The following is a 24374-nucleotide window of genomic DNA, read 5'->3' as shown; positions in this document are numbered from 1 at the left end:
CCTGCCGGAGAGTTGCTGCCAGTCACTAATAGTACTGAGCTAGATAGACCAATGGTCCAACTCATAGAAGATTGTGTTCCTGTGAGGCCCGGGGCACAGTAGAGAACTGGTCTTGCAGTAGCTAGCATGAGCTGTGCTAAGCAGGGACATCCTTGGTTTGTATTTGGATGGGTGACCACAGTCTGCTGGGTGATATTCCCCGTAAGGGATGGAGCCATAGCTGAGTGGAGCATCAGCTTTGCATGCAGAAGGCCCCAGGTCCAATCCTTGGCAGCATCTCCAGGTAGGGCTGGGAAAGACGCCTGCCTGAAACCCAGGACAGCTGCTTCTAGCAAGTGTAGACAATCCTGAGCTAGATGGGCCAAGGGTCTGACTCGGTATAAAGCCGTTTCCTATGTTCTTTCTATGCTGAGAAGCGCTTAGTGGAATTATTTTTTTACAAAAATCATATTTAATTTAATTTATTTATTTATTTATTTATTTATTATTACATTTATATCCCGCTCTTCCTCCCAGGAGCCCAGAGCGGTGTACTACATACTTGAGTTTCTCCTCACAACAACCCTGTGAAGTAGGTTAGGCTGAGAGAGAAGTGACTGGCCCAGAGTCACCCAGCAAGTCTCATGGCTGAATGGGGATTTGAACTCGGGTCTTCCTGGTCCTAGTCCAGCACTCTAACCACTACACCACGCTGGCTCTCTAAATATGACCATTAAGGTAGACATCAGTTGCTTTAAAATGCTTCTGTGGAGCCGATTAACCGAGGGCATCTATCTTTCAGGTAGCTGGGATGATCCACTACTGCAACGCCACGGGGCGTTCGTCCGATCTCAATAAGCTAATGATCAAACAGCTCAACGATGCCCTGGACCCAGGCCTACCACAATACTACACTCAAGCCATGTTTAAGTTGACTGCCATGTTAATCAGTATCCGAGGTATCAAAGAACGCCTGCCGTTAGCTGCTCTGGATGTGCACCGCAAAGCACATGCACTCACCAACTGCCAGGCGTTGTTGGTTTTGGCCAGTCTACTTAAGACAGATCCACCTTAACGCATTTAAAACTGGTTTCAGAACTGCTTAGCCGTCTTGCTTGGGCGTTCTAATGAAGAGTTCTCAGCATCCTCACGGAAGCAGAATTCACAGGGGTTGGTTGGGGAAGCCACACGACTTCAGACTAGATCATTGGCCAAATCACATCTGGGGCTTAGACAGATTCATGGAGGACAGGCCTATCAGTGGCTACCAGCCTTGATGGCTAGAGGCCCAGAGATGGGACACCTCAGAATCCCAGCTGCAGGGGAGCAACAGCATACGCTCCTCTCCTGACTGTGGGCTTCCCAGGGCACCCGAGGCGGAATACAATATAAGTCTGTCTTAAAATGCACATCACTTGGGGAGCAGGGGAAAGTCTTATGTATGCACACTTGCATTTCAGACTGTGACCCTCAGCTTTTGCATCACCTGTGCTGGGGCCCTCTGCGCATGTTCAGTGAGCACGGCATGGAGACGGCCATAGCCTGCTGGGAATGGCTGCTTGCTGCGAAGAATGGAGTAGAAGTGCCGGTAAGGGAAATGGAAATCCCTTAAGTGTCTTCTCTCTCGAAAAGAACTCTGGAATAAGACCTTACAGGGAGAATAGATATGTTGGGGGGGCAGGCAGGGAGGAGGGACACTCGAGCCAAGATTTGACAATAGGTGGGAGCTTTGGTGGTAGTACGTGAAGAGTGTCTCGGGTACGCCGGGCTAGAAATGCTTTTTATTTCAGCACTTTCTGTACCAGTGGCGTTTGAATGCGTTTAGCCCCAAAAGCCATATTGCAGAGTTACCAGGAGCTGAAGGGACGCATGCAACTGATTTGCATGTCACTTTCATTCATTGGGCAGATAGATGGTAATCTCGAGTTGCTAGACATTGTTTTGCCACCGTTCATAAAACATCTCAAGGCGGTTTGCAGCATAAATATTAAAAACAAAATCTCTCTCTCTCTCTCACACACACACACACACACACACACACACACACAGTGCAACAGCAGAAACAGCACCCGTTGAAGCAGAGGTTCTCAAACTTGGGTTGCTGGTTGTTGCTGGACTACAACTCCCATCATCCCCAGCCATAATTGTGGCTGGGGATGATGGGAGTTGTAGTCCAGCAACACTGGGGCACCCAAGTTTGCGATGCCCTGCCTTAAAGGACAAAGGCCTGACTAAATAGCCAGGTTTTTACCTGAAAGGTAGCAAAGGAATCTGAAGAGCGCATGCGCACTGAGAAGGCAATCCAAAGCCTGGGGGGCAATGACCAAGAAGGCCCTGTCCCGCGTGCACAACAGTTGAGCCTCCATCTGTGTTGGCACACAAAGCAGAGCAATCTTGTGAAGTGGGCAGAAACATTTGGTGGCCCTTCTGGTCCCTTGGGCCACAACCATTAAGGACTTCAAAAGTGATAGCCAGCACCTTGAACTGGATCCCGAAACAACTCCTGGACACACAGCTGGCTAAACTAAATGTCCTTAAACGTATTCCATTCAATAGGATGAGTTCTATACACAGGCTTGGATAGACTGCCTTATATGCTTACGATTGCATAAAATCCAAGGAGTCCACTTTAAAGTCAGTTTTGTCCGTGGATTCCTTAGGAGCTATTTTGTGCTCTGCTGCTAAGGCTGAAGTCTGCACACATGGAATAAAATGAGCGTCTGTTTCCCCAGTTCATGCGAGAAATGGCCGGGGCCTGGCAGATGACCGTGGAGCAGAAATTTGGCCTGTTCTCCGCTGAGCAGAAAGAAGCGGACCCGTTAGCTGCTTCGGAAGAAAGCCAGCCCAAACCGTGTCCGCCCGAGATCACGCCACATTACATCTGGATAGAAGCAAGTACTCCCTTTTTCTGAAATCCTAGTGTGAATAGGCAGGGCTCAGGAACTCCACTAGTCTACTTGTCTGTGACGAGTGAAAAATGATGCCTGGCATGTGGGGGGGAAATCCTGACGCGTAATTTACCAACATAACTCGATGAGTAAAATCTTGGTCTGGCTGGTGAGCAGAGCACACTTTTCTTGACCCCTGTGAATTGGGCAGCCTTTTAGGTAGTATGGTGGTGGTAGTAGTAGTAGTATGTTTATTGCGGTCACAGACCAGAGTAACAAACAATAACAATTAATAACATTAATAAGAAAACTCAAAAATTTCAAAAGTTTACAAAATCACAAACTGTTCAAATTACTAATACAGTCTTTACAGAGCTTCGACGCCACAAAACAAAACTTCGCCACATTATCTGAAATTACAGGTTTAAAATTGGCCAGCATAATTTCCAAATCAAATTGGTCTGTGTGACCAGGATAAGTGGCTGAAATAGGACCAGTAAATTTGGTGCGAGCCTCCTTATAAAACTGGCAATAAAGAATAACATGGGTGATAGACTCTATATCCCCTGAGCCGCAGGGGCAACAGCGCTGATCATAAGGAAGTCGTTTGAATTTACCACCGAGTACTGCCGAAGGGAGAACGTTCAATCGTCCGAGGGTCAGAAATCTCCTAAATTTTGGTCCCAAGATCAAAGATGGCACCTCTTCTTAGCTGCAGACGGTCTAATTCAGGGATGGGCAAATTTAGCCCTCCAGTTGTTGATGAACTACAACTCCCATCATCCCCAGCAACCATTGTGGCTGGGAATGATGCGAGTTGTGGTTCAACAGCAGCCGGGGGGCCAGGTTTGCCCACTCCTGTTCTGTAGTCTCAATTGGACTCCCTTACGACTTGGTCTCCGTGCACCCACACTTCCCTTGGTCTTCCATATTTAATGGAGCTGTGTACGAATTGAGGGTCGGGGGAGAAGCCTGCCCGAATGTGTTGAACTCTAAATCCCTCGCACCCTGCCTTGCATTTCTTCAGTTCCTAGTCCAGAGGTTTGAAATTGCAAAGTACTGCAGCTCGGACCAGGTGGAAATTTTCTCCAGCTTACTCCAGCGATCCCTTTCCCTAAACATCGGAGGCGCCAAGGGCAGCATGAACCGGCATGTGGCTGCTATTGGGCCCCGTTTCAAGTAAGTGGCTACCATCACCCCTTTATTTGTTTTAAAGAGGGTCCGATATTTTTCTCGAATCATACTAATACAATTATGAATCGTCGTCTGCATCGGGGCTGCACAATCTCAGCCCTCCAGTGTAATTTCATAAGTAAATCCAAACACAGACTGGTGGGGTGGGTGGGGCTGAGTTTCTCAAGTTAACCTGAATTTAATGGTTTTTCAAATGTGCAGGCTGCTAACTTTGGGGCTGTCCCTGCTCCATGCGGATGTGGTTCCCAATGCAACCATTCGCAACGTCTTAAGAGAGAAGATTTATTCAACCGCTTTTGATTACTTCAGGTATTACCATTTCGCAAATCCTCCTCACTCACAAAATGAGGGGTGGGTGGGTTCTGTATTTTATTTATTTTATTTATATCTACGTAAACCGCGTTGGGAACTTTGAGAACGCCACCGGCCAAAGGTTCAGCTTCATGGCTGAACAGGGATTTGAACTGGGTCCCCTGGTCCCCCCGACTCGAACACAAGTCTGATGTTCTAGTGGCTGTCCCACACTTGGCTCTGCAATTTCAGTTCTGCCCCCAAGTGTCCGACCCAAGGCGAGAAGAGGCTGCGTGAGGATATCATCATATTAATCAAGTTTTGGACGGCAATGTTCTCCGACAAGAAATATTTAACAGCCAGCCAACTTGTGCCCCCTGGTAAGTATGCAGTGTGGGACTCCAAACAACTTTTGTTCCCTTTTTGGTTGGTTCAGCGTGATGGAACACTCTGTTTTATTTCTAGATAACCAGGATACAAGGAGCAACCTGGACATCACAGTTGGCTCTCGGCAGCAAGCCACACAGGGGTGGATAAATACGTACCCGTTGTCCAGCGGCATGTCAACTATCTCCAAAAAATCAGGTCTGCTTCATATGAACACATGAAGCTGCCTTATGCTGAACATTAGTCCATCTAGCCCACGCTTGTCTGCCTTATACTGAGTATTGGACCCTCTAGCCCACGCTTGTCTGCCTCATACTGAGTAACGGACCCTCTAGCCCAAACCTGTCTGCCATATACTGAGTATTGGACCCTCTAGCCCACACTTGTCTGCCTTATACTGAGTATTGGACCCTCTAGCATTTTTGTTTGTTTTTCTATGTATTCCGAGGTCGGGTGTTATTTTCCTTTCCCCCAACCGCAGATAGCGAATCCGCAGATAACGAGGTCCACCTGTATATAGGACGATTTTGTGTATACTATGGAAAAGATTGAGAAGATGGTGGATTTTGTTGTTTTTGTTTTTTAAAGGCATGTCCAAGAAGACTAATCGAGGCACCCAGCTGCACAAATACTACATGAAGAGGAGAACGCTGCTGCTGTCGTTGCTGGTAGGTTGCCTATTTTTCTAGAACAGCAGGGATCTGGTGTGGTGTATTTTTATTAGCACTGGCACAAACTGGCAGCCGCTGAGTTTGTGGCGATGGAGGTAGGAGTGTTTTGCCTTCAAGAAGTAAGACGCACGGGACATAGGGGCCTCGGGAAGCTGCTTTAGACTGAGCCAGACCATGCGCCCATCTAGTCCTTGTCTACACTGGCTGGCAGCAGCTCTACAACCCCAGGCTTCTACAGCCTTTCCCCCCTTTCCAGGCTACCGAAATCGAGCGCCTTATTACGTGGTACAACCCACTCTCTTCCCCGGAATTGGAGCTGGACCAGACTGGAGAGAATAGCGTGGCCAACTGGAGGTCGAAGTACGTCAGTCTGAGTGAGAAGCAGTGGAAGGACAATGTGAACCTGGCATGGAGTATTTCTCCTCACCTGGCTGTCCAGCTTCCCACCAGGTGAGTGATGTCTCCAGGGGAAGAACCGAGTTCATTCCGTCGCTGCCCCCGGAGGAGTTCCCCTTCCTACTTCTGCACCCTTGGAGAAGCCGCTGCCAGCCTGGGTAGGCAATAATAAGTTAGAGGGACCAAGGGTCTGGCCCATATGTAGCAGCTTCCCAGGTTCCTAGTTTCGTGATGCGTTCCTTGTTGCTCCTAGATTCAAAAACACAGAAGCGATTGGCATGGAAGTGACCCGGCTAGTGCGCCTGGACCCCGGAGCCGTTAGCGATGTGCCTGAAGCCATCAAGGTAAATGCTGGTCTTGTGCTGTCGCTGGGTCCACAATCTGCAGAGATGAGCTGTGAGAAAAACTGCGAGACGCCTGTTGCTGCCTTGAAGAGGCTGCTGGCTTGCATGAGGCTAGGAATTGCACTACATCTATCATTTAGATCAGCGTTCCTCATTGTAAGGCCTGGGGGGTGGGACCAGTGGCGACCCCCATCAACCCTAAGTGTGGCTTCCTGGCTAGTTGTTTATTGGGCCCGTGTGGAGCTTCAGCCGGAGCGGGATACTCTGCCCACTCCCCCTGGCACCCTGCAGAGGTGACCACTCTCACCGTGCAGTGCTGCGCTTTGCCCAGCTCCGGGGGGCTCCTTTAAGGAAAACGGAGCCCCCTTAAGCTCCTGCACCGTCTTGGAAGGCGTGCACAGAATGCTGGGCAGTGTAATGCTTTCCCCTTACAGGGAAAGGGCTCCGTCTCTCTTAAAGGGCCCTCCCAGCACGGGAGCGGAGGTCTGCACAAGAGGAAAGGGCTCTGGAGCGTGTTTTGCCTAAGTGTCCCCCAGTTGAAAAATAGTGAAGAGCCACTGGTTTAGATGCTTCCTGAATAAAAAGGCACACTAGCTGGTTGTTGTAACCACACCCACGTATTGATTTGATCTTGCTTTATTCCACCATCCAGCCTCCCATCTCTTTGTTGTGCTGTTTCACACTAGGGATGTGCACAGAACTGGTTCAACACTCCCTTCCTGGAGTGCCGAACCGGTTCCCTCCACCGGCGTTCGAACCGGTTCCCTCCACCGGCGTTCAAACCGGTTCGGGCAGGGTGGGTTTGCTTTAAATGACAGGGAAGGTGCTGCCTATTTGTCAGCCCCCGTGTGACCTGTGCGCCGGCCATGAGCGTGGTGATGTTGCTGGGACTGCAAGTAGGGATGCTGCAGCCCAGCGTACCTGCTTTCCTGGGGAACACCAGTGCGGGGGAAAGCGGGTGCACTGGGCTGCCGTGTTCCTGCTTGCAGCCCCAGCAGCGTCATCTTAACCCAGTGAAGGGATTGCCCCAAAATATTCTCAGATAGAAACTCTCTTATGATAGCATTTTGTAGATGGGGGCTAGTCGGAATCCACAGTAGAAGGTGTTGCTCCTTTCCAGCAGCTGGCATACCGTGCAAAATTGCATGTACATAGCAACGTAACATAGGACGCTGACTGCACATGAGTGATACTGTCTCATTGGTTTATTCCCCTCCGCTCGCCCTTTTTCTGCCCTTAGTACCTTGTCACGTGGCACACGATAGACGCAGATGCCCCGGAACTGAGTCACATTCTGTGCTGGACCCCTACCGACCCTCCAACGGGGCTCTCGTACTTTTCCAGCATGTATCCACCCCATCCGTTGACAGCTCAGTATGGTGTCAAAGTCCTGCGGTCTTTCCCGCCGGTAAGAAGCCAGAAGAAGTTATTCGGTTGTGTTCTCTCTAAACCTGGTCTTTGAATGTTTGCCTGTGTGTGTAACATTTTGCTAGAGTGAAGAAAGGGTCTGTTTCGATGGAGATGCTTTTGTTGATTAGTGAGGGAGGAGTTGGACAAGTCTGGTTTTTAGTATGCCACATAGTGCTGGTTCTGCTAATCTCTGTTTTGCAGGCATCATTCAGTTATTTTTGGAATGATGCAGTGCAATACAGGAGACCCTTGAATATTGTGGGACCTAACAAGTGTTAAAACCGCAGTACTCAAAACTTAAACCTAACTTGGTTTTACAAGATCTAGGAATCCCTCCTGCTCAATATCACAGCAACCTGTTTGCTAGATCTTCTGTGGAAGCATTAGACTGTGATTTGTAAAAATTTAGTCAAGTTAAGTACTACATTTCTAATACCTGACTTTGTCAAAACAAGTCTCTCATTTGCATGTGTATACACACACATGCATATGCAGTATATATAATCAGTCACACCCATTTAATTCTGCAATTAATGGAAAGATGCGTAGAGCTCTATAGAGCAACTGCTGTAATGTTTGATAGTAATGGAGAAGGCTGTTCTTCAAGCCAGTCTTCCAAGAGCAATTTCTGTACTGATCTCTTCTCTGACAGAAAAGAAACCCTGACTGCTTTTCTGTTCATTTCTGTTTGTGTGTGTCTCTCTCTCTCGCCTGCTTCCAGGATGCCATCTTATTCTACATTCCACAAATTGTACAGGCTCTTAGATATGATAAGGTAAGGACACAGAAGTATGCTGCAGACCAGGCTTCTGTTTTAAAGAGTGCTTTTGATGTGTGTATGCAAGTTCGGAGTGAAGAGAAAATAAAGTAGGCACACAGTAACAATCTGATGCATGCTGTTTAATTATTTGTAAAGGGCCATATATGTATGAAATGTACATTACAGTTGTACCTTACATAAAATTATGACTTGGAATCTATCCCTTACAATTTAAGTAAACCAAACATTCAGGGAAGGGGAGTAAAGTTACTTCACCTTGATTTTCATTTAAAATGTCGCCATAGTATATCATCAGGCTATTATTTATCTGTTTTGAACATATATGCTCCATTTTTAGCCTACTTTTCCTTATGGGAAGTAAGCGTATGAGATCACCCGAGTGTGTGTGTGTGTGTGTGTCCATGTCCATGTTTCCCCCACTATCAACTTTGCACTGCCTGGACCAACTCGGAACAGTTGTAGTGAGTGACACATAGGGATACCTCAGCGGCGTAGTTTGTGATGATGTCATCCACCCCAATTCAAGATGGCGCGTGCATAAACTTTTGAGGCGCAAGTGGGCTAACTTGGGAACCGCCTAACTGATTTGGACCAAATTTAGTCCATTTTGTAGGGCTATGAAAGGAAAGTAGGCAGATTAGTTCTTCCCAGAACGACTTATTTTATCTTAAAATGTTAAAGCCGGCTTACAAAAATCCAGTAAGAACAATACAACAACCTTAAAAAAAAATCCTAAACAAACTAGATTAGCAGTAAAGGCAATAAAAATAACATACCAAACAGTAGGATCAGATTTGCGTTATCACTAACAGCCTGGACAAGTCTCAAGGCCTTCGGCTGGCATCTAAAATGCCCTGAGCTGGCTACCAGGAGGACACCCCTTGGGAGACCCTTCCACATGCTGGGGGGCCACCACTGAGAAGCTCTAACCTCTGCAGGTGTGGTCACGCAAAGCTGGGCCTCTGATCATGGGCTTAACAGGCGGGCAGGATCACATGGGTTGGATGGTCCATTACATGTGCTTGTAATTCAGTCTCAAAACGGTACCCCCCCCTCCCCCCGAAGAGTTCTCTGAACGGGCAGCGTTAGCCTCTGGAGTGACAGCCGTATTCTGCTTTTCTCAGATGGGCTACGTACGAGAGTACATCTTGTGGGCGGCGGCCAAATCCCAGCTGTTGGCACACCAGTTCATTTGGAATATGAAAACTAACATCTACTTGGATGAAGAGGCACATCAGAAAGACCGTGAGTCCTTTGGGCTCCCAGATTTGTTCTCTGCAAGTTCTTTGGACATTGTTCTTAATTTGTACTAAGAACGTACTTTGGGTTCAGGTTCTTCGTACAGGAGGACCCTGTTATTCGTGGTGGTTCCATTCCGCGGGGGTGCCGCAGATAGCTAATCCACAAATAACGAAAGAGGCATTAGGGCGGCAAGAATTTGGGGGTTAGGTTCCCGGATGCCGAAAATCAGCCGAAAATTGCTGTGTTTGCCCCATTCCCCCCCCCACAATCATCCCCAAATGACCCCCCAAAGTAACAATAACATCTAGGGACCCAACGTTGAGAATCCCCGGGATAGATGATATTGAGCTAGATGGAGCAAGGGTCGGGGGAAGGACCATAGCTCAGTGGAAGAGCATCTGCTTGGCATGCAGAAGGTCCCAGGTCCCATCCCTGGCAGCATCTCCAGGTAGGGATGGGAGAGACCCTTACCTGTAACCTTTGGGGAAATGTTCTCTCCTCGGATGTCTCAGGAACCATAGGATTATGTGGTGGCCGTTCAGCCCATCCTGGTTTGAGTATATCTGTGGGGGGCTCATGTTCTTGCCTTTGCTCCTTTCTGCAGCGGACATTGGGGAACTGTTGGAGCAGCTCGTTGAGGAAATCACCGGCTCGCTTTCTGGGCCCGCAAAGGAGTTTTATCAGCGGGAGTTTGATTTCTTCAATAAAATCACCAACGTTTCAGCCATCATCAAGTAAGTGCACCGGTGCCCAGAAGGCGGGCATTGCCTGCCAGCAAACCGTCCTGCAAAATTTCTGCTCTGCCTTGGGACTGCGGTTGTCTTGCCAGTTGCAGTTTTTCTATAAAGCCGGCGTGAAATGTTACTGGTGAGCCTACGAGGTTAATCAAGGAGTTTTCTTGTGACCTGTGCTCAGTTGAGTTTAGTGGCTCTGGAACAGAGGTTGGCCACCTTGGCTCTCCAGCGGTTGCTGAACTACAACTCCCATCATCCCCAGCCACAATAAATGCGCTCTGCTGACCCACCTCCATCTGCTGGTCTGCTTTGCCTGTTTAGATGTATCGCTCAGTCTTTTTTAAAGTCTGTAACGCAAACGATAAGGTTTGAATTTTGGGGGACGGGGTCATTTCTGGGGTTCAGGGGTGATTATCGGGGGCTCAGGGAGAGGTTTCCCCCTATTTTTAACCGGTTTTGTTGGTCTTTTTGCAACCGCGATTCCCCTAACTCCCTGTTTCCGGTTGGTTTTAATGCCTTGTCAACCGCGAATTCGCCAACCACGATGTTTTCCAGGAACGGAACCCTCGCGGTTGGCGAGGGACGACTGCATCCCCCAAAGGAAGTGACCCCATGTCCATTCCTCCGCGTGGGTCAAGTTGTGAAGGAGAGTCTGGAGAGAACAATAAAGAAAGCTGCCCTATACTGAGTCAGATCCTTGGTCCATCTAGCTCAGTATTGACTTCACAGACTGGCAGCGGCTTCTCCAAGAGTGCAGGCAGGAACCTCTCTCCACCCTCCCTTGGAGATGCTGCCAGGGAGGGAACTTGGAACTTGGAACCTAGATGCTCTTCCCAGAGCAGCTCCATCCCCTGAGGGGAATCTCTTCCAGTGCTCACGCATGTGGTCTCCCTTTCAAGTCCAAACCAGGGCAGACCCTGCTTAGCAAAGGGGACAATTCATGCTTGCTCCCGCAAGGCCAGCTCTCCTCGCCGCTGCAGCGAGCCGGTGCCTCTGGTGCCAGTCAGCCCTACTTCCTTGCCCACCAGAGGAGGCAAAACACACTTGTATGATTTCAGTATTACCCACGAGTACAAAATACCATTCAAGCACATCAGGTCTATTTTTTTGCCGTCATTCTGTAAGTGAAATGTGTATTAAGACACATGGCTTTATTGGCAGATATGATTCAATTAAAAAAAAAATCTCTTCCCTCTAGGCCTTTCCCGAAAGGTGAAGAAAGAAAGAAGGCCTGCTTGCACGCTTTATCTGAGGTGAAAGTACAACCCGGTAAGAAGCTGAACATCAGCGTTGCCTATGCTCCCGGCATGTATAGGGAGATAACTACCTTTTATTGAGTCAGGCTGTTGGTCCATCTAGCTCAATATTGTCTACACTGACTGGCAGCAGCTTCTCCAAGGTTTCAGGCAGGAGTCTCTCCCAGCCTTACCTGGAGATGCTGCCAAGCAGATGCTCATCCACTGAGATACGGCCCCATCTATACATATGCAGGTCTGGCTGAAGGTGTCTTTTTTGCCCCTCTCCTTTTGATTTTATTTTTTATTCTCTGCGTGTGAACGTGTATGTCCTGTGTCACAAGGATTTCCAGGGCAGTGAGTAATAGGGAAACATAAGTTCCTCAATGGAAAACGGAGCAAAAAGCAGCATTCTCAGCCCCCCGCCTGAAAATGATCAAGGAAGGGGGTCTGGTGAATAGGAGGCAGGAGGGAGCTGCAGAGGTGAGGTGCCACCACGGCAAAGGCCCTGCTGTTTTTCTTGCTGCCCACACACCGTTTGCAACCCTCCCCACTTGCAAATGAAGTCTCTGTCTGTCAAACACAATCCTACAAAGGGGGATTGGATCTCATTCGAAAGCTTGCAGGCTGCAATCTGCCCGGATTGTGTAATTCTACGGACTGATCTGCAAAAGGATATGACCGGTGGCGTCTTGTCATCTTTCTTTTTCCGAAGCAGTTTCTCTTGCTTCACCGCGGAACTCTTTCCCTCCCTCTTGAACAGGTTGTTATTTGCCTAGCAATCCCGAAGCCATCGTTTTGGACATTGACTACAAGTCGGGAACGCCAATGCAAAGGTGTGGCGGTCTTGTTTTATTGCTCAGCTCACTTTCTCTTATCATAAACACTGACATCTTCCTGTACATTGTTCTCCACTGGCTGTTTCAAACTCTCCTATGTTTTTTTGGGTACTTTTTAGTGCTGCAAAAGCCCCCTACTTGGCCAAGTTCAAGGTGAAGAGGTGTGGCGTCAGTGAACTTGAAAAAGAAGGTTAGTATAGTTGCTTCCAATTTGTACTATTGTTTACAGTTCCCCATTTTCACTGTAATTTCTTAGTATTTTCTTTCTCTCCAAAGTTCTGTTTAGTTTTGGGGGTTTTTTTGCGAGAACGTCTGGATGATCAATTATTTTTGGAGCATAATTTAGATGTATAAATCATTTCTGAAACACTTTGTGTTTCTGTGTATGTGCGCGCCTGTTTTTTAAGGCCGTTGTAAGGTTTATTCATTAAGAGCCAATTGGCTCTTGGCCGCAGCATCTGCTGCCTGCCGAATCTCTTCGGATAACTCTGTTCCTTGGGACATCACACCGTGTGAAAATCATTAGGGGTCTTCCTGTGACATTGAGCATGCCTGCTAGTTTAGAATATGCCTCACTTGTGAATCCTGGACTGGAAGGCATTTGAAAGCAAAGGGTACATTCTAGCCCATGTGGGTTAGCATTTACGATATGGGAAGTGTGTATCGATACGGGAAATTCTGTATCGTAAATCAGAATTTACGATACGGGAAATGTGTAGTGGGTGAAATCAGCAAGCTGAACCCCCTTCCGGTTTACCATAGTACAAAAATCTGCCGATTGAGGGGTTCCTTTGCATTTTGCTCCGTCCGCAGGTCTCCGTTGCCGTTCAGACTCCATAGACGAAAGCGGAGAGGATGGGGTAGAAAGCAAGAAGATCTGTTGGCAGGCAGCCATCTTTAAAGTGGGCGATGACTGCAGACAGGTACGAGGCTCTGGGGCTCGGCTGGATGATCTCTGGCAATAAGAATGGTGCCTCGTTTCTGGGCTTTGTGTTAAAAATGGGTCATTGTTGCCCTAAAGCATTTTGCTGTTGCTGTTATTCCGTTACTCCGTTGAGCCAAGAGGTATTAATTTCCAAGGCTGTTGGGGCTTTGTGAAACCAGACACAAAGTTTGCAATTCCAAAATATCAATCAATGTTTTATGATGCTCGCCATTGCATATAAACAAAACAGAGTGATAGCAAATAAAGCTAAAACAGGTGCCTTTTGAAAAAGGCAACGCGTCATAAAATCCCATAAAATCAGCATTCCTGATTACTGGAAATAAAAGAGGCTCGTAACGTCCTAGCGGCCACTGCAAATAAGGCGGCAGAATATGTTAATCCTCACACAATAATTCCTCAATTGCCTCATAAGATGATCTGTCAGGGAACTGTTGAAGGATAGTTGCCAGAAATGGCTTCCATGGTTCCGTATACAGAGAACGGAGCAGCAGAGAATGGAGAAGATCTTCAGTCTGGTCACAACCATAAATACGTGTCCGTGCAGCCAGTGGAAAACCCATAGATCTCCCTCTCTGTTCTACTGATGTGTGCACAGAGATCTTTGCTCTCAGTGGAGCAGGGCTTTTCTTTATGTGCAGGCAGACACCAGACCTGAAATTCCCTTCCCACCACACACACAAAATGTGCCGTTCTAAAAGAACATGTGTGCAGTTCCAAAACTGAACTCTTGCCAAAAGGGTATTGCGTTAGGTCAAAGCTGCTCGCCAGCTGTTTTTGGACTACAGCTCCCGTCATCCCCACGCATAGTGGCCAGTCACAAGGAATTATGGGAGTTGTAGGCCAACATCTGTAGGAGAGCTTGAAGTTGTGCGGCCCGGCTTCAGACCCTAAAACAAAAAAATAAGTGTTGCAAAAGATAAAAACAGAGTTTTCACTTGGCTAGCTGCTGATGCACTCGTCTTGCAAAGTAAAATGAGAAAACAGTAAAATAATACATGCAGTTAAAAGCAAGAACTGCATTAAAAGACTAAAAACAATTTAAAAATTTAAATCGGCTTTGAAAAGCTAAAACCCACCAAAGCATTACATTTGCAAGCGTGCACCGGCCCTGTTTCTGTCTGCCGTTGACCAGTTACCTTCCGGGTTCCTCTAATGCACGTTTCCTTGGCTGCTTCACAGGACATGTTAGCCTTACAAATCATCGATCTCTTCAAGAACATCTTTCAGCTGGTCGGCCTGGACTTATACGTGTTCCCCTACAGAGTAGTGGCTACGGCTCCAGGGGTGAGTCTTTGCAGACCGACTGGCCTGGGCGGCAGGGCAGAAATCGGCGCAGTGGGCGGGTCCGCCTTTGAGCTCATTTTGTAGCCTTCCGAAGCGAGCAGAGTGGGCACAGCTGGCCACTGGATTGATTATTTAAGTGCTGTCAAGTCAGTGTCAACTCGTAGCAACCACATCGATAGATTCTCTCCAGGAGGATCTGTCTTCCACTTGGCCTTTAAGCTCTCTCAGTGGTGCCTTCATCACTGTCGTAATCGAGTTCATCCACCTTGTTGCTGGTCGCCCTTTCCTTCTTTTTCCTTCCACTTTCCCCAGCATTGTGGAGTGGACCACTTAAAGCATTATGGACCACTGCTGGTGGGGGTATCCATAGGGACTTAGGAAGCTGCCTTCTACTGAGTCAGACCCTTGGTCCATCTAGCTCAGTATTGTCTACCCAGACTGGCAGCGGCTTCTCCAAGGTTGCAGGCAGGAGTCTCTCTCAGCCCCATCTTGGAGATGCCAGGCAGGGAACTTGGAAGCTAGATGCTCTTCCCAGAGCAGCTCCATCCCTTAAGGGGAATCTCTTCCAGTGCTCACATGTAGTCTCCCATTTAGAGGCAACCAGGGCGGACCCTGCTTAGCTAAGGGGACAAGCGGTGCTTGCTACCACCAGACCAGCTCTCCTCTAGTCCGCTTAAAGGACGCCAGTTACAGGCAAGCCGTTTGTTGCTGGAGCCCTGAGTTTCCGAGAGAACTCAGACCTTTGAGAAGTCACAGATAACCCAGCCCTGCTGGTTCCTGTGAGCTCGGTGCCGTTCTTCATCTGGGCTGGTTCATGCAGGGACCACAGCAGAGGAGCTTGTCAGGTCTCCAGGGGGACCCAAGGTGCTCTTGAGGGAGCCAGCCCTTCTGCGCGGCTGCAGAGCGAAGAGGTGGAGCAGTGCGGCCTTTCGGCTCCTTCTAGTTCTGACCCACTGCCAAAGCAGCAGGAGTCAAGAGCCTTCTGCCCGTTCCCTCGGTTGCTCTTTCCCTCATTGGGAGCCTCCTCCGTGCCCCCGCATTTGTCGTTTAATTGTGCCTCTTAACTACTTAACGTTTGAAAAACTGAAGATGTCACTTGCAGCGTTCTCCGAGGCGAAAACCATATTGGCTAAGACCCCAGATGGTGTGACCCCCAAGGAGACCCTGAGTCCAGAGCAGGGATGGGGGGGACTCTTTTTTTATTTCACTTGTTCGTTTTCTCGAACAATCCCCCAGCCCCCCTTGTGCTGTATGGCAAACGGCTTTTGAACCCGAGGGCAGTTCAAAGAGCCGTTTCTGACCTTGCTGGGCGGCAGGTCGCTTGCTCAAGAAAGCAAAACCAAAGACGAAAATCCCGTGATGCCCCCAGGAGTCCTTTGCGTCCGCCTGAGGCCGCATTTGTATGTCTACTTCCTTGGGAGTAAGCCCCACAAAGCTAGGCGGGACTTGTTTCCGAGGAAAACGTGCACAAGGTCAGGCTCTTTGGACCCCAGGCCTAGCTGCCACCAGCCGCTCAAACACCGATTGGGTTGCCGGTGCCAAACCCACCCGGCCACCATTCCTTCTCTCTTAGTGTGGCGTTATTGAATGCATCCCTGACTGTACGTCCCGCGACCAGCTGGGCAGGCAGACCGACTTTGGGATGTATGACTACTTCACAAGGCAGTATGGAGACGAAACGACCCTGCCGTTCCAAAAGGTATCTCGCCCGATGCACAGTCCGACTCGGGGCGCATGCGCCCGAGGAGAGGCCCGGGTATAACCGCCGTCTCTCCTCGGCTTGCTTCAGAAAAGGGCACCAGCGGCGCACCTGCCTATCTCCACACGGGGGGAAGCGCCGGATGTCTGGTTTTCTTGGCTCTTCGCCCGCCTGACTGGGGTTGCCCTGTTCTGGCTGTCCAACTGGGGGTGCCTCATTTGCATATTATGTAAATTGGCTGGGAAATGATTGATGAGCAGAAGAGCGGCGGCGCGTTTTGTTCCATAACTCCGCTTCTTCGAGGGGAGTTATAAGGGCTAGAGTTCGGCTTTTAATTAAAAGAAGAAGAAGAAAGCTGAAATCTGGGCAAATCTGGGTGGGCTAAACAATCTGAGTGAGATGTTTAGAATCAGGGTGAAACCCAGAATTTCGGGGGCATGGCCACTCTGCACCTGACCCACCAGTCTATAGTTTATTTCTCTCCCCCACCCCTCCCCTCCTCCCCCTCCCCCTCCCCTCCTCCCCCTCCCCTTATACCCCTTCCCCTATACCCCGCCCCCTTCTCTCCCCCCCCCATGTTGCTGACATCTCTTCCCTCCGCAGGCCCGCTACAACTTCATCCGCAGCATGGCCGCCTACAGCCTCCTCTTGTTCCTGCTCCAGATCAAAGACCGGCACAACGGCAACATCATGCTGGACAAGCACGGGCACCTCATTCATATCGGTGAGGCTGCTCTTATGTCTTCTCTTGGTCTGGTTCCCGAAAGAAAGGCCTTGCACATCCGCTCTGCCACCGCCGCAAAAAAACCAACACCTGTTGGGTGGAGGGCATCGTGCTCTGCTGTGCTTAAAAACGGAGGTCTGCCTCGGGGAGGGGGCTGTAGCTCCATGGAAGGGAATCTGCTTCGCATGCAGAGGTTTCCAGGTTCCCTCCCTGGCAGCATCTCCAGGTACGGCTGGGAGAGATTCCTGCCCGAAACCTCGGAGAGCTGCTGCCAGTCAGTGGAGACGCTGTCCTAAAGAGAGCAACTGGTCCTCTCCATCCCCAGCACAGCATCCCTCCAGTGGCTGTTGCTGGCGTCTTTTTCTTTTTTTAAAGGGTGAGCCCTTTGGGGACAGGGAGCCGTCTTATTTATTTGTATCTCTGGAAACCACTTTGTGAACTCGTGTTGAAAAGCAGTATATAAAGATTTACCATATTTGTGGGCGGGTAGGCAACTGGAGGTTCTCATCTTCCCCTCTAGCCAAATCGCACACAAATTTTCTGTTCCAAATCGCACACTCCAGCCACTGTGCTTAGAATTGCCGTCAGCTATGCTTTTCTTTAAAAAAAAGAAAAGAAAAAAACGGTTTTGTGGTACCTGCTTGTCAGTCTCGGTATGATTCCTTGGCACAGATTTTGGCTTCATGTTTGAGAGTTCGCCCGGTGGGAATCTGGGCTGGGAACCAGACATCAAGCTGACGGACGAAATGGTGATGATCATGGGAGGGAAGATGGAGGCCACCCCGTTCAAGTGGTTCATGGAGATGTGTGTCAGGGGATACCTGGCCGTCAGGTGAGGTGGTTTGAGGTAAAACTTTAAAACATTGTAAAGCTGCCATCAAATTAAAAAGCTTGGGTGAAGAAATTAGTCTCTAAGGACTTGCTGCTGCTTCTTTAAGTTGTCAGAGATGGGAGGGGCTCTTATTTTGGCAGGGGACGCATTCCAGAGTCTCGGGGCGGCAGCAGAGAAGGCCCTGCGTAGCAAAGAGGACAATTCATGCTACCTACCACCCACCTAATAGTGCAGCGGGGAAGTAATTTGCCTAGCGAGCTGGAGGTTGCTGGTTTGAATCCCCGCTGGTATGTTTCCCACACTGTGGGAGACACCTGTATCGGGCAGCAGCGATATAGGAAGGTGCTGAAAGGCATCATCTCATACTGTGCGGGAGGAGGCAATGGTCAATCCCTCCTGTATTCTACCAAAGACAACCACAGGCCTCTGTGGGCGCCAGGAGTCGAAATTGACTCGAAGGCACAACTTTACCTTCACCTTCCCACCCGACCAGCTCTCCTCCCTGGCTCTCTGCCCCTGCCTTCACAGTTGTACGTACGCTGCCTTAAAAAACAGCCCTTGGCTTCCGGAATGTGGCTTCCCAGCCTCTGCCTGGAGGCAGTTCTCCACCTTGCAGTGTTTTGTCCTTCCAGCAGCCGGGCAGGCGGGTGGCTCCAAGCCCAGAGGAGTGGAACTGCCCTTTCCTGTCCTTACTTCCCCATCCCCTCAGGGGAATACCTTACAGTCTCCCATTCAAATGCAGACCAGGGCAGACCCTGCGTAGCAAAGGGGACCATTCATGCTTGCTGCCACCGGACCTGCTCTCTTCAGGGGCTCAAGAGGGCTCCGTTTTCCTTTAAAACACCCCGCCACCGCCACCACCGGGCAGAGCGCCGCACGGCCCGGTGGGAACAGTCCATTTCCGCACGGTGCCAGCCAGACTGTGCCAAGGATCCAGCTTTGGCCGCAGATTCACCCAGGCCCAAGGAGCAGTTGTCCGGGGAGCCGGGCTCAGGGTTGATGTGGGTCACCACTGGCCCCCGGGCTCTACAGGGGGAGAGCACTGGTCCAAACGTCCCCTCTCTTCTCTCCTTCCGCAGGCCCTACATGGATGCCGTGGTCTCCCTGGTGACTTTGATGCTGGACACAGGCCTGCCTTGTTTCCGAGGGCAGACAATCAAGCTGTTGAAGTAAGTGGCCCGTCCTTTTTAACCAGAGGGCGTCCGGGCACCTAGCTGCAGCAGCCTTATGTATTATTTATTTATTTATTCAATTTCTATACCGCCTTTCCAAAAACGGCTCAGGGCAGTATACCCAGAGAAATAACAAATAAATAAGATAAAGTCCTGGTCTGAAGTTCTGGGTCTGGTTAGTGCCTGGATGGGAGACCTGTCTTCGGAACATAGGAAGCGGCCTCCTACTGAGTCAGATCCTTGGTCCTTCTAGCTCAGGATTGTCTACACCGACTGGCAGCGGCTTCTCCAAGGCTGCAGGCAGGAGTCTCTCTCAGCCCTCTCTTGGAGATGCTGCCAGGGAGGGAACTTCTTTTTACAATATTGATTTATTTATTCTTTCTTTCTTTCATTTGATTTCTATACTGCCCTTCCAAAATGGCTCAGGGCGGTTTACATTAAAACAAAACAGTTAAAATGTGTTTTAGACTTTGGTATAGAAATCCATTAAACAAACAAACAATTAGCAGTTAAGAACAGAGATGGTAAAATACCATAAAACAATAACAGTCAAAGCATTCGAAACAGTTTTAAAACCCTGGAAAAAGCAGGTTACAACATTAAAACAATTTAGAAACCCTGGACTCTTTCCCCAGACCCCTGGTCCATCTCGGCCCCATCCCCTGAGGGGAATACCTTACAGCGCGCATATGTAGTCCCCCAACCAAATGCAAACCAAGGCGGACCCTGCTTAGCAAGGGGCACAAACCCTGCTTGCCCCTACAAGACCAGCTCTCCTTCCCCTGAGTTCCCACAAAAGAGAGAATAGAAATTCAGTCCTCCCAGAGTGGCGCAGGGAGCGATGGGAACGGGAGCGTTTCCTGCAAACCTCGGTCAGACAAAAATGGCGGAGGCTGCCTGTAATTCCGCGCATGCTTTCTGATTGGGATCGAGTCCCCTTGAACACAGCGGGGCTTGCTTTGGGGCGAAAGGGGCACGCTCCAGCAGCACGGTAATCATCGGGGCTTTACTAACCGCTGCGTCTTTTGCACTCTCTGCTTTGCTGCCCGATTGCGCAGGAACCGGTTCAGCCCGAACATGACGGAGCGGGAAGCCGCCAACTTCATCATCAAGATCATTCAAAGCTGCTTCCTCAGCAACAGGTTGGTCACTGCTGGCGGCCTCCCTCCTGGCCGTCCTCTAGTTCGGGGATCGGCACCCTTGACTCTCTGTCTGAAGGGTTGCTCAACTTGGGGTGCAGATGTCGGCCTACAACTCCCATAACCCCTGGCTGTGGGCCACTGTGGCTGGGAATTATGGGAGTTGTAGTCCAGAAACCGCACGCGGGGGGGGGGCTAAGTTGAGCAGGCCCGCAAAGCTGCTTCAGCAACTCTCAGCAGCCCCAGCTGCAATTTATTGTGGCTGGGGGTGATGGGGTTTGTAGTCCAGCAACCAGCAGCCATGGCGGCAGGAGCTTCTCTGGACTAGAACCTTTCTTCGGCATCATCGTTGGCCTTCATAACCGGCCACGGCCGTGTAAACCCTCTCTCTCCTCTGGGCTTTATCTGGCTTTTGGCACAGCCAAAAAAGAAACTTGGTGGACTGCACCACCTCAAACTGTTGTGGCTGAGGATGATGGGAGTTGTAGTCCCACAGCAGCTGGGGTTCTGCACGCTTAACCTACTCATGAGGCTCTGAAACATGTGTTTTTGTGGCTCTCTGTGCATTTGTCGTTTCCTTTTTAGGAGTAAGACCTACGATATGATCCAGTACTACCAGAATGATATTCCCTACTGAAAGGAGTGGAATTCTGCCGGAGACGCCACCTTCTCTCCACCTTCGTTCCAGCCTAGAAACGTGAACTCTTGGTCACACTCTTTCTGCTACTGTGTATATGTGTGTGTGTGTGGATGCCTTCACTTTCCTGGCTCTTACAACACAATCAATCAGTTGAATTCCTTGATCTGTTCTGGGGTGCTGCTGTTCCTTGATTCCGCAGGGGCTGAGCGGGAACCAGAGACTTGAAATCCTCCTGCGGCTGTGGATGTGCATAAGTAAACAGGCACTCCTAAATCTGAGGTGCGTGCGTGATGGTCCCTGAGCAATGCAAGGGTTTGTAGCTTTTTTTTTTTTTAAGCGAGAACCCTTAGAACGCCCACCCTGTAGAATCTCAGACGGCGAAGGGGGCAGGCAGGGGGCACCAAATAGCTCCAATTCATGCTGTAGAAATTGTCGCGATAATCGTTCCTAGGTGGTGATGTCCTTGCATCTGTGTTAATATTGTACTTTGCACTGTAAATGGTCCCTGCTCGATGGTCAGTATTTCTTACATATATGAAGAATGTATTTTTTCCCCCTCTTGTGTGGTTTTAAAAGAAGAGAGAGAGACTACTGAATATATATTTAATCTTAAAGATGGAATAAAAAGACCTTAGGATACATGATGTCTCTGTTGCCCTTAAAAAAAGAGGAAAAAAAGAATCAAGTTTATGTGAATGCAATGCCTCATGAAATCAGAGGGTGTGTGTATGTGTGTTTAGGGTTAATAGTAAAGGAAACTGCCTTGTACTGAATCAGAGGTACATAGGAAGCTGCCATATACTGAGTCAGACCCTTGGTCCATCTAGCTCAGCATTATCTACCCAGACTGGCAGCAGCTTCTCCAAATTTTCAGGCATGAGCTTTTCTGAGCCCTGCTCAGAGAGATCAGGGGTTAAACTTCCGCATGCAAAGCAGATGCTCTACTATTGAGCTTCAGCCCGTTCACCATTACAGGGCGCCTTGCTCAGCCCTTCCTGGAGATGCCAGGAGTTGGACGTGAGACCTTGTGCATGCAAGCAGATGTTCTGCCCCTGATCTCTACGGCCTGATACTGAGTCAGACCTTTTGGCTCCGGGAAGAGCAGAAGGTTTCAAGCTCCCTCCCTGGCAGCGTCTCCAAGAGAGGGCTGAGAGAAGCCTGTAACCTCGGAGAAGTCGCTGCCAGTCTGTGGAAACAATACTGAGCTAGATAGACCAAGGGTCTGACTCAGTATATGGCAGCTTTCTATGTTCCTATGACTTTTATCCTTGTGGCAGTTGTATGAAGTTGCCAGCAGAGGGCACCACACAACAAATTTATGTTCAGAAAAGCTGACTTCAGGGCAGGAAGGATTCCCTGGCTAAATCCATATCATATAACTTTTGCTGGGCCCCGGGTGCTTGTTGGAACTCTTCTGCATGGAAGATGCATCCGTTCCTGCCTTGGTGTTTAGAGCTTAAGCCTGAAGTTGGGGCTGGGGCGGGGGGGAGGGAGTAGGTACCGTGACTTCATCTTCCGTACCAATGCTGTGGATTGTGAAATATAAGAAACTGCCATCTGCTGAGTCAGACCATGGGTCCACTTAGCTCAGGGATTGCCGTCTCTGACTGGCAGCAGCTTTTTTCAGGGTTTCAGGCGGGAGTCTTCCCCAGCCTTACCTAGAGATGCTGCCAGAGATTGAACCTGGGACCTTTTGGTTACAAAGCAGATGCGCTGGCAGTGGACCACGGCTCTTTCCAGTGTCGGAATCCGCATCCATGCCAACCAGCCCCATATATCTGGGGGCAGCCCCTATTTTAGATTGCTTAGCCCTGGCAAATTGCCGTTCTGATAGTGCGGAGATGTGGTCAGAATGGGGCTGCGCAGACCAAGGTTCAAATCCCTGCTGCATCAGGGCGGTGGAGGAGCTCATCATAGGCTATTTTTCCCCATCTTTCAGCCTAAGCTATTTGGTACTTAGGAAGCTGGCATACCGAGTCAGACCCTTGGTCCATTAGCTCAGTATTGTCTGCACAGACTGGCAGCGGCTCTCCGAGGTTTCAAGCAGGAGTCTTTCTCAGCCCTACCTGGAGATGCTGCCAGGGATCGAACCTGCGACCTCATGCATGTAAGGCCGACGCTCTCTCACTAAGCCGGGAGAAAAACATCCCCAGAAACATCTGACAAGGTTCTTGTGTAGATAAAATGAGGAAGGAACACTTCCTTAGGTTTTCTGTCCTTGAGATGGTTAAAAGTGCCTTTAAAAAAAAAATAAAATGCTACAGAACAGATGTCGTTTGATAAATGGTGGGAAGTGGTGGTGAAAGCCCCAGCGAACTCTTCCCATGTGTCGGGCTTTCATCTAGAGCTGGGCTTCCACTCCCACCCCACTGAAAGCATCTCTTCCCCATACGCAAGTCTGAGTCCCGTTTGGATCTCGATGCCTCTGGCGTTGCTCTGTTCTCACCAGAATCCAGACTTCTAAACCCCTGACATTAGACTGATGAAAAGGAACAAGCAGGACGGGAACCCTGCCAGAGATCTTTGGCAATGCCGTCTTCCTGAGCGTTGCTCTGCATTTCTCTGAGCGTCGTAGAAGAAAAACCTGTCTTGTTTTTTTCCTCCTTTTCTTAGAAGAAAAATCCACATCTGGGTAACTGCTCCTTGCCCCGGGTGGGAGAAATAGATGAATTTAGGGATGGGGCCTGCACAGCCCAATTAAAGGGAATACTGTATAGCATAGAATAGCTGTGTATTATATTATGCACCACACTGAGAGAGCTTCAAGGCAAAGCAGAAAACAGACCATCCTGGAGAGAATCTATCGATGCAGTCGCTAACACTCAACACCAACTTGACGGCACTTAATCAATCAATCAATCAATCCAATCAATATTGAACCAGGACTGAAGACCAGCGTTCGCTAGATCTCCAAGTTAAATTAAAATACGTTAAATAAATAAATACATTCTATTATTATTTACTCCTAAAAATGTGCTCTATTTATTTATGAAAATGTTACAGGTATAGACCCGCAACAAAATGTTTATCCCTCATGTGAAAAAAAGATGAGTGTTGTGCATGTGTGTGTGTATGCATGCACGCGTACAATTATCAGCAGATTCAGTGCACAACTTTTTAACCAGGTCCTCGGGAGTCCAGATACGTGCAGTTGTTGTGATATTGTTTGGGGGCGGTCAGTCCCCACCGAAAGAGCGTAAATGTGTCAAACCCTTTCCCCCTCAGAATCACAAAGGGGTGAAATGGCTGGTGAGGATACTCAAGGATTTTAGACACCGACCCCCCCTCAGAGGCAGAAGGGGTCGTGATTGTCTCGAGGGAGTATTCTTCAAGCTGAGAAATTTCCTGCTTATTCTGGGATGGGCAGAATATAAACTAGCTAAATAAAATAGTTCTGATGGCAGGATGCCTCTAAATCCCAGTTGCAGGGGAGCAACAGCAGGAGAGAGGGCATGCCTTCACCTCTTGCTTTTGGGCTCCCCGGAGGCATCTGGTGGGCCACTGTGTGAAACAGGATTCTGTCATCGATGGGCCTTGGGTCAGATCC

At 49.2% G+C, this 24374-nt stretch overlaps 1 protein-coding gene across 2 annotated transcripts in view; it reads left to right on the top strand.

The window, feature by feature from the left end:
* The window catches only part of PI4KA (phosphatidylinositol 4-kinase alpha), a 65485-nt gene extending 44019 nt beyond the window's left edge, over window positions 1–21466 (top strand). For both annotated transcript variants that reach the window (XM_053279291.1, XM_053279290.1), the window contains exons 31-55: window positions 782–938; window positions 1440–1567; window positions 2712–2870; window positions 3895–4046; window positions 4263–4370; window positions 4605–4732; window positions 4818–4937; window positions 5328–5407; window positions 5667–5860; window positions 6060–6150; window positions 7391–7558; window positions 8282–8335; window positions 9466–9586; window positions 10188–10317; window positions 11516–11586; window positions 12316–12388; window positions 12511–12581; window positions 13205–13314; window positions 14517–14621; window positions 16195–16320; window positions 16924–17044; window positions 17717–17876; window positions 18956–19045; window positions 20107–20190; window positions 20773–21466. In XM_053279291.1, coding sequence (XP_053135266.1) covers window positions 782–938; window positions 1440–1567; window positions 2712–2870; window positions 3895–4046; window positions 4263–4370; window positions 4605–4732; window positions 4818–4937; window positions 5328–5407; window positions 5667–5860; window positions 6060–6150; window positions 7391–7558; window positions 8282–8335; window positions 9466–9586; window positions 10188–10317; window positions 11516–11586; window positions 12316–12388; window positions 12511–12581; window positions 13205–13314; window positions 14517–14621; window positions 16195–16320; window positions 16924–17044; window positions 17717–17876; window positions 18956–19045; window positions 20107–20190; window positions 20773–20824 — 2853 coding nt within the window. In that variant the 3' untranslated portion in view covers window positions 20825–21466. The remainder of the gene's footprint in view (window positions 1–781; window positions 939–1439; window positions 1568–2711; window positions 2871–3894; window positions 4047–4262; window positions 4371–4604; window positions 4733–4817; window positions 4938–5327; window positions 5408–5666; window positions 5861–6059; window positions 6151–7390; window positions 7559–8281; window positions 8336–9465; window positions 9587–10187; window positions 10318–11515; window positions 11587–12315; window positions 12389–12510; window positions 12582–13204; window positions 13315–14516; window positions 14622–16194; window positions 16321–16923; window positions 17045–17716; window positions 17877–18955; window positions 19046–20106; window positions 20191–20772) is intronic.
* The last annotated feature ends 2908 nt before the right edge of the window (window positions 21467–24374 follow it).

This window comes from Hemicordylus capensis, chromosome 15 (assembly GCF_027244095.1).
Source record: "Hemicordylus capensis ecotype Gifberg chromosome 15, rHemCap1.1.pri, whole genome shotgun sequence".
NCBI lineage: Eukaryota > Metazoa > Chordata > Lepidosauria > Squamata > Cordylidae > Hemicordylus > Hemicordylus capensis.
The sequence above is the reverse complement of the archived record's forward strand: the minus strand, read 5'-3'. Positions and strand labels throughout refer to the sequence as shown.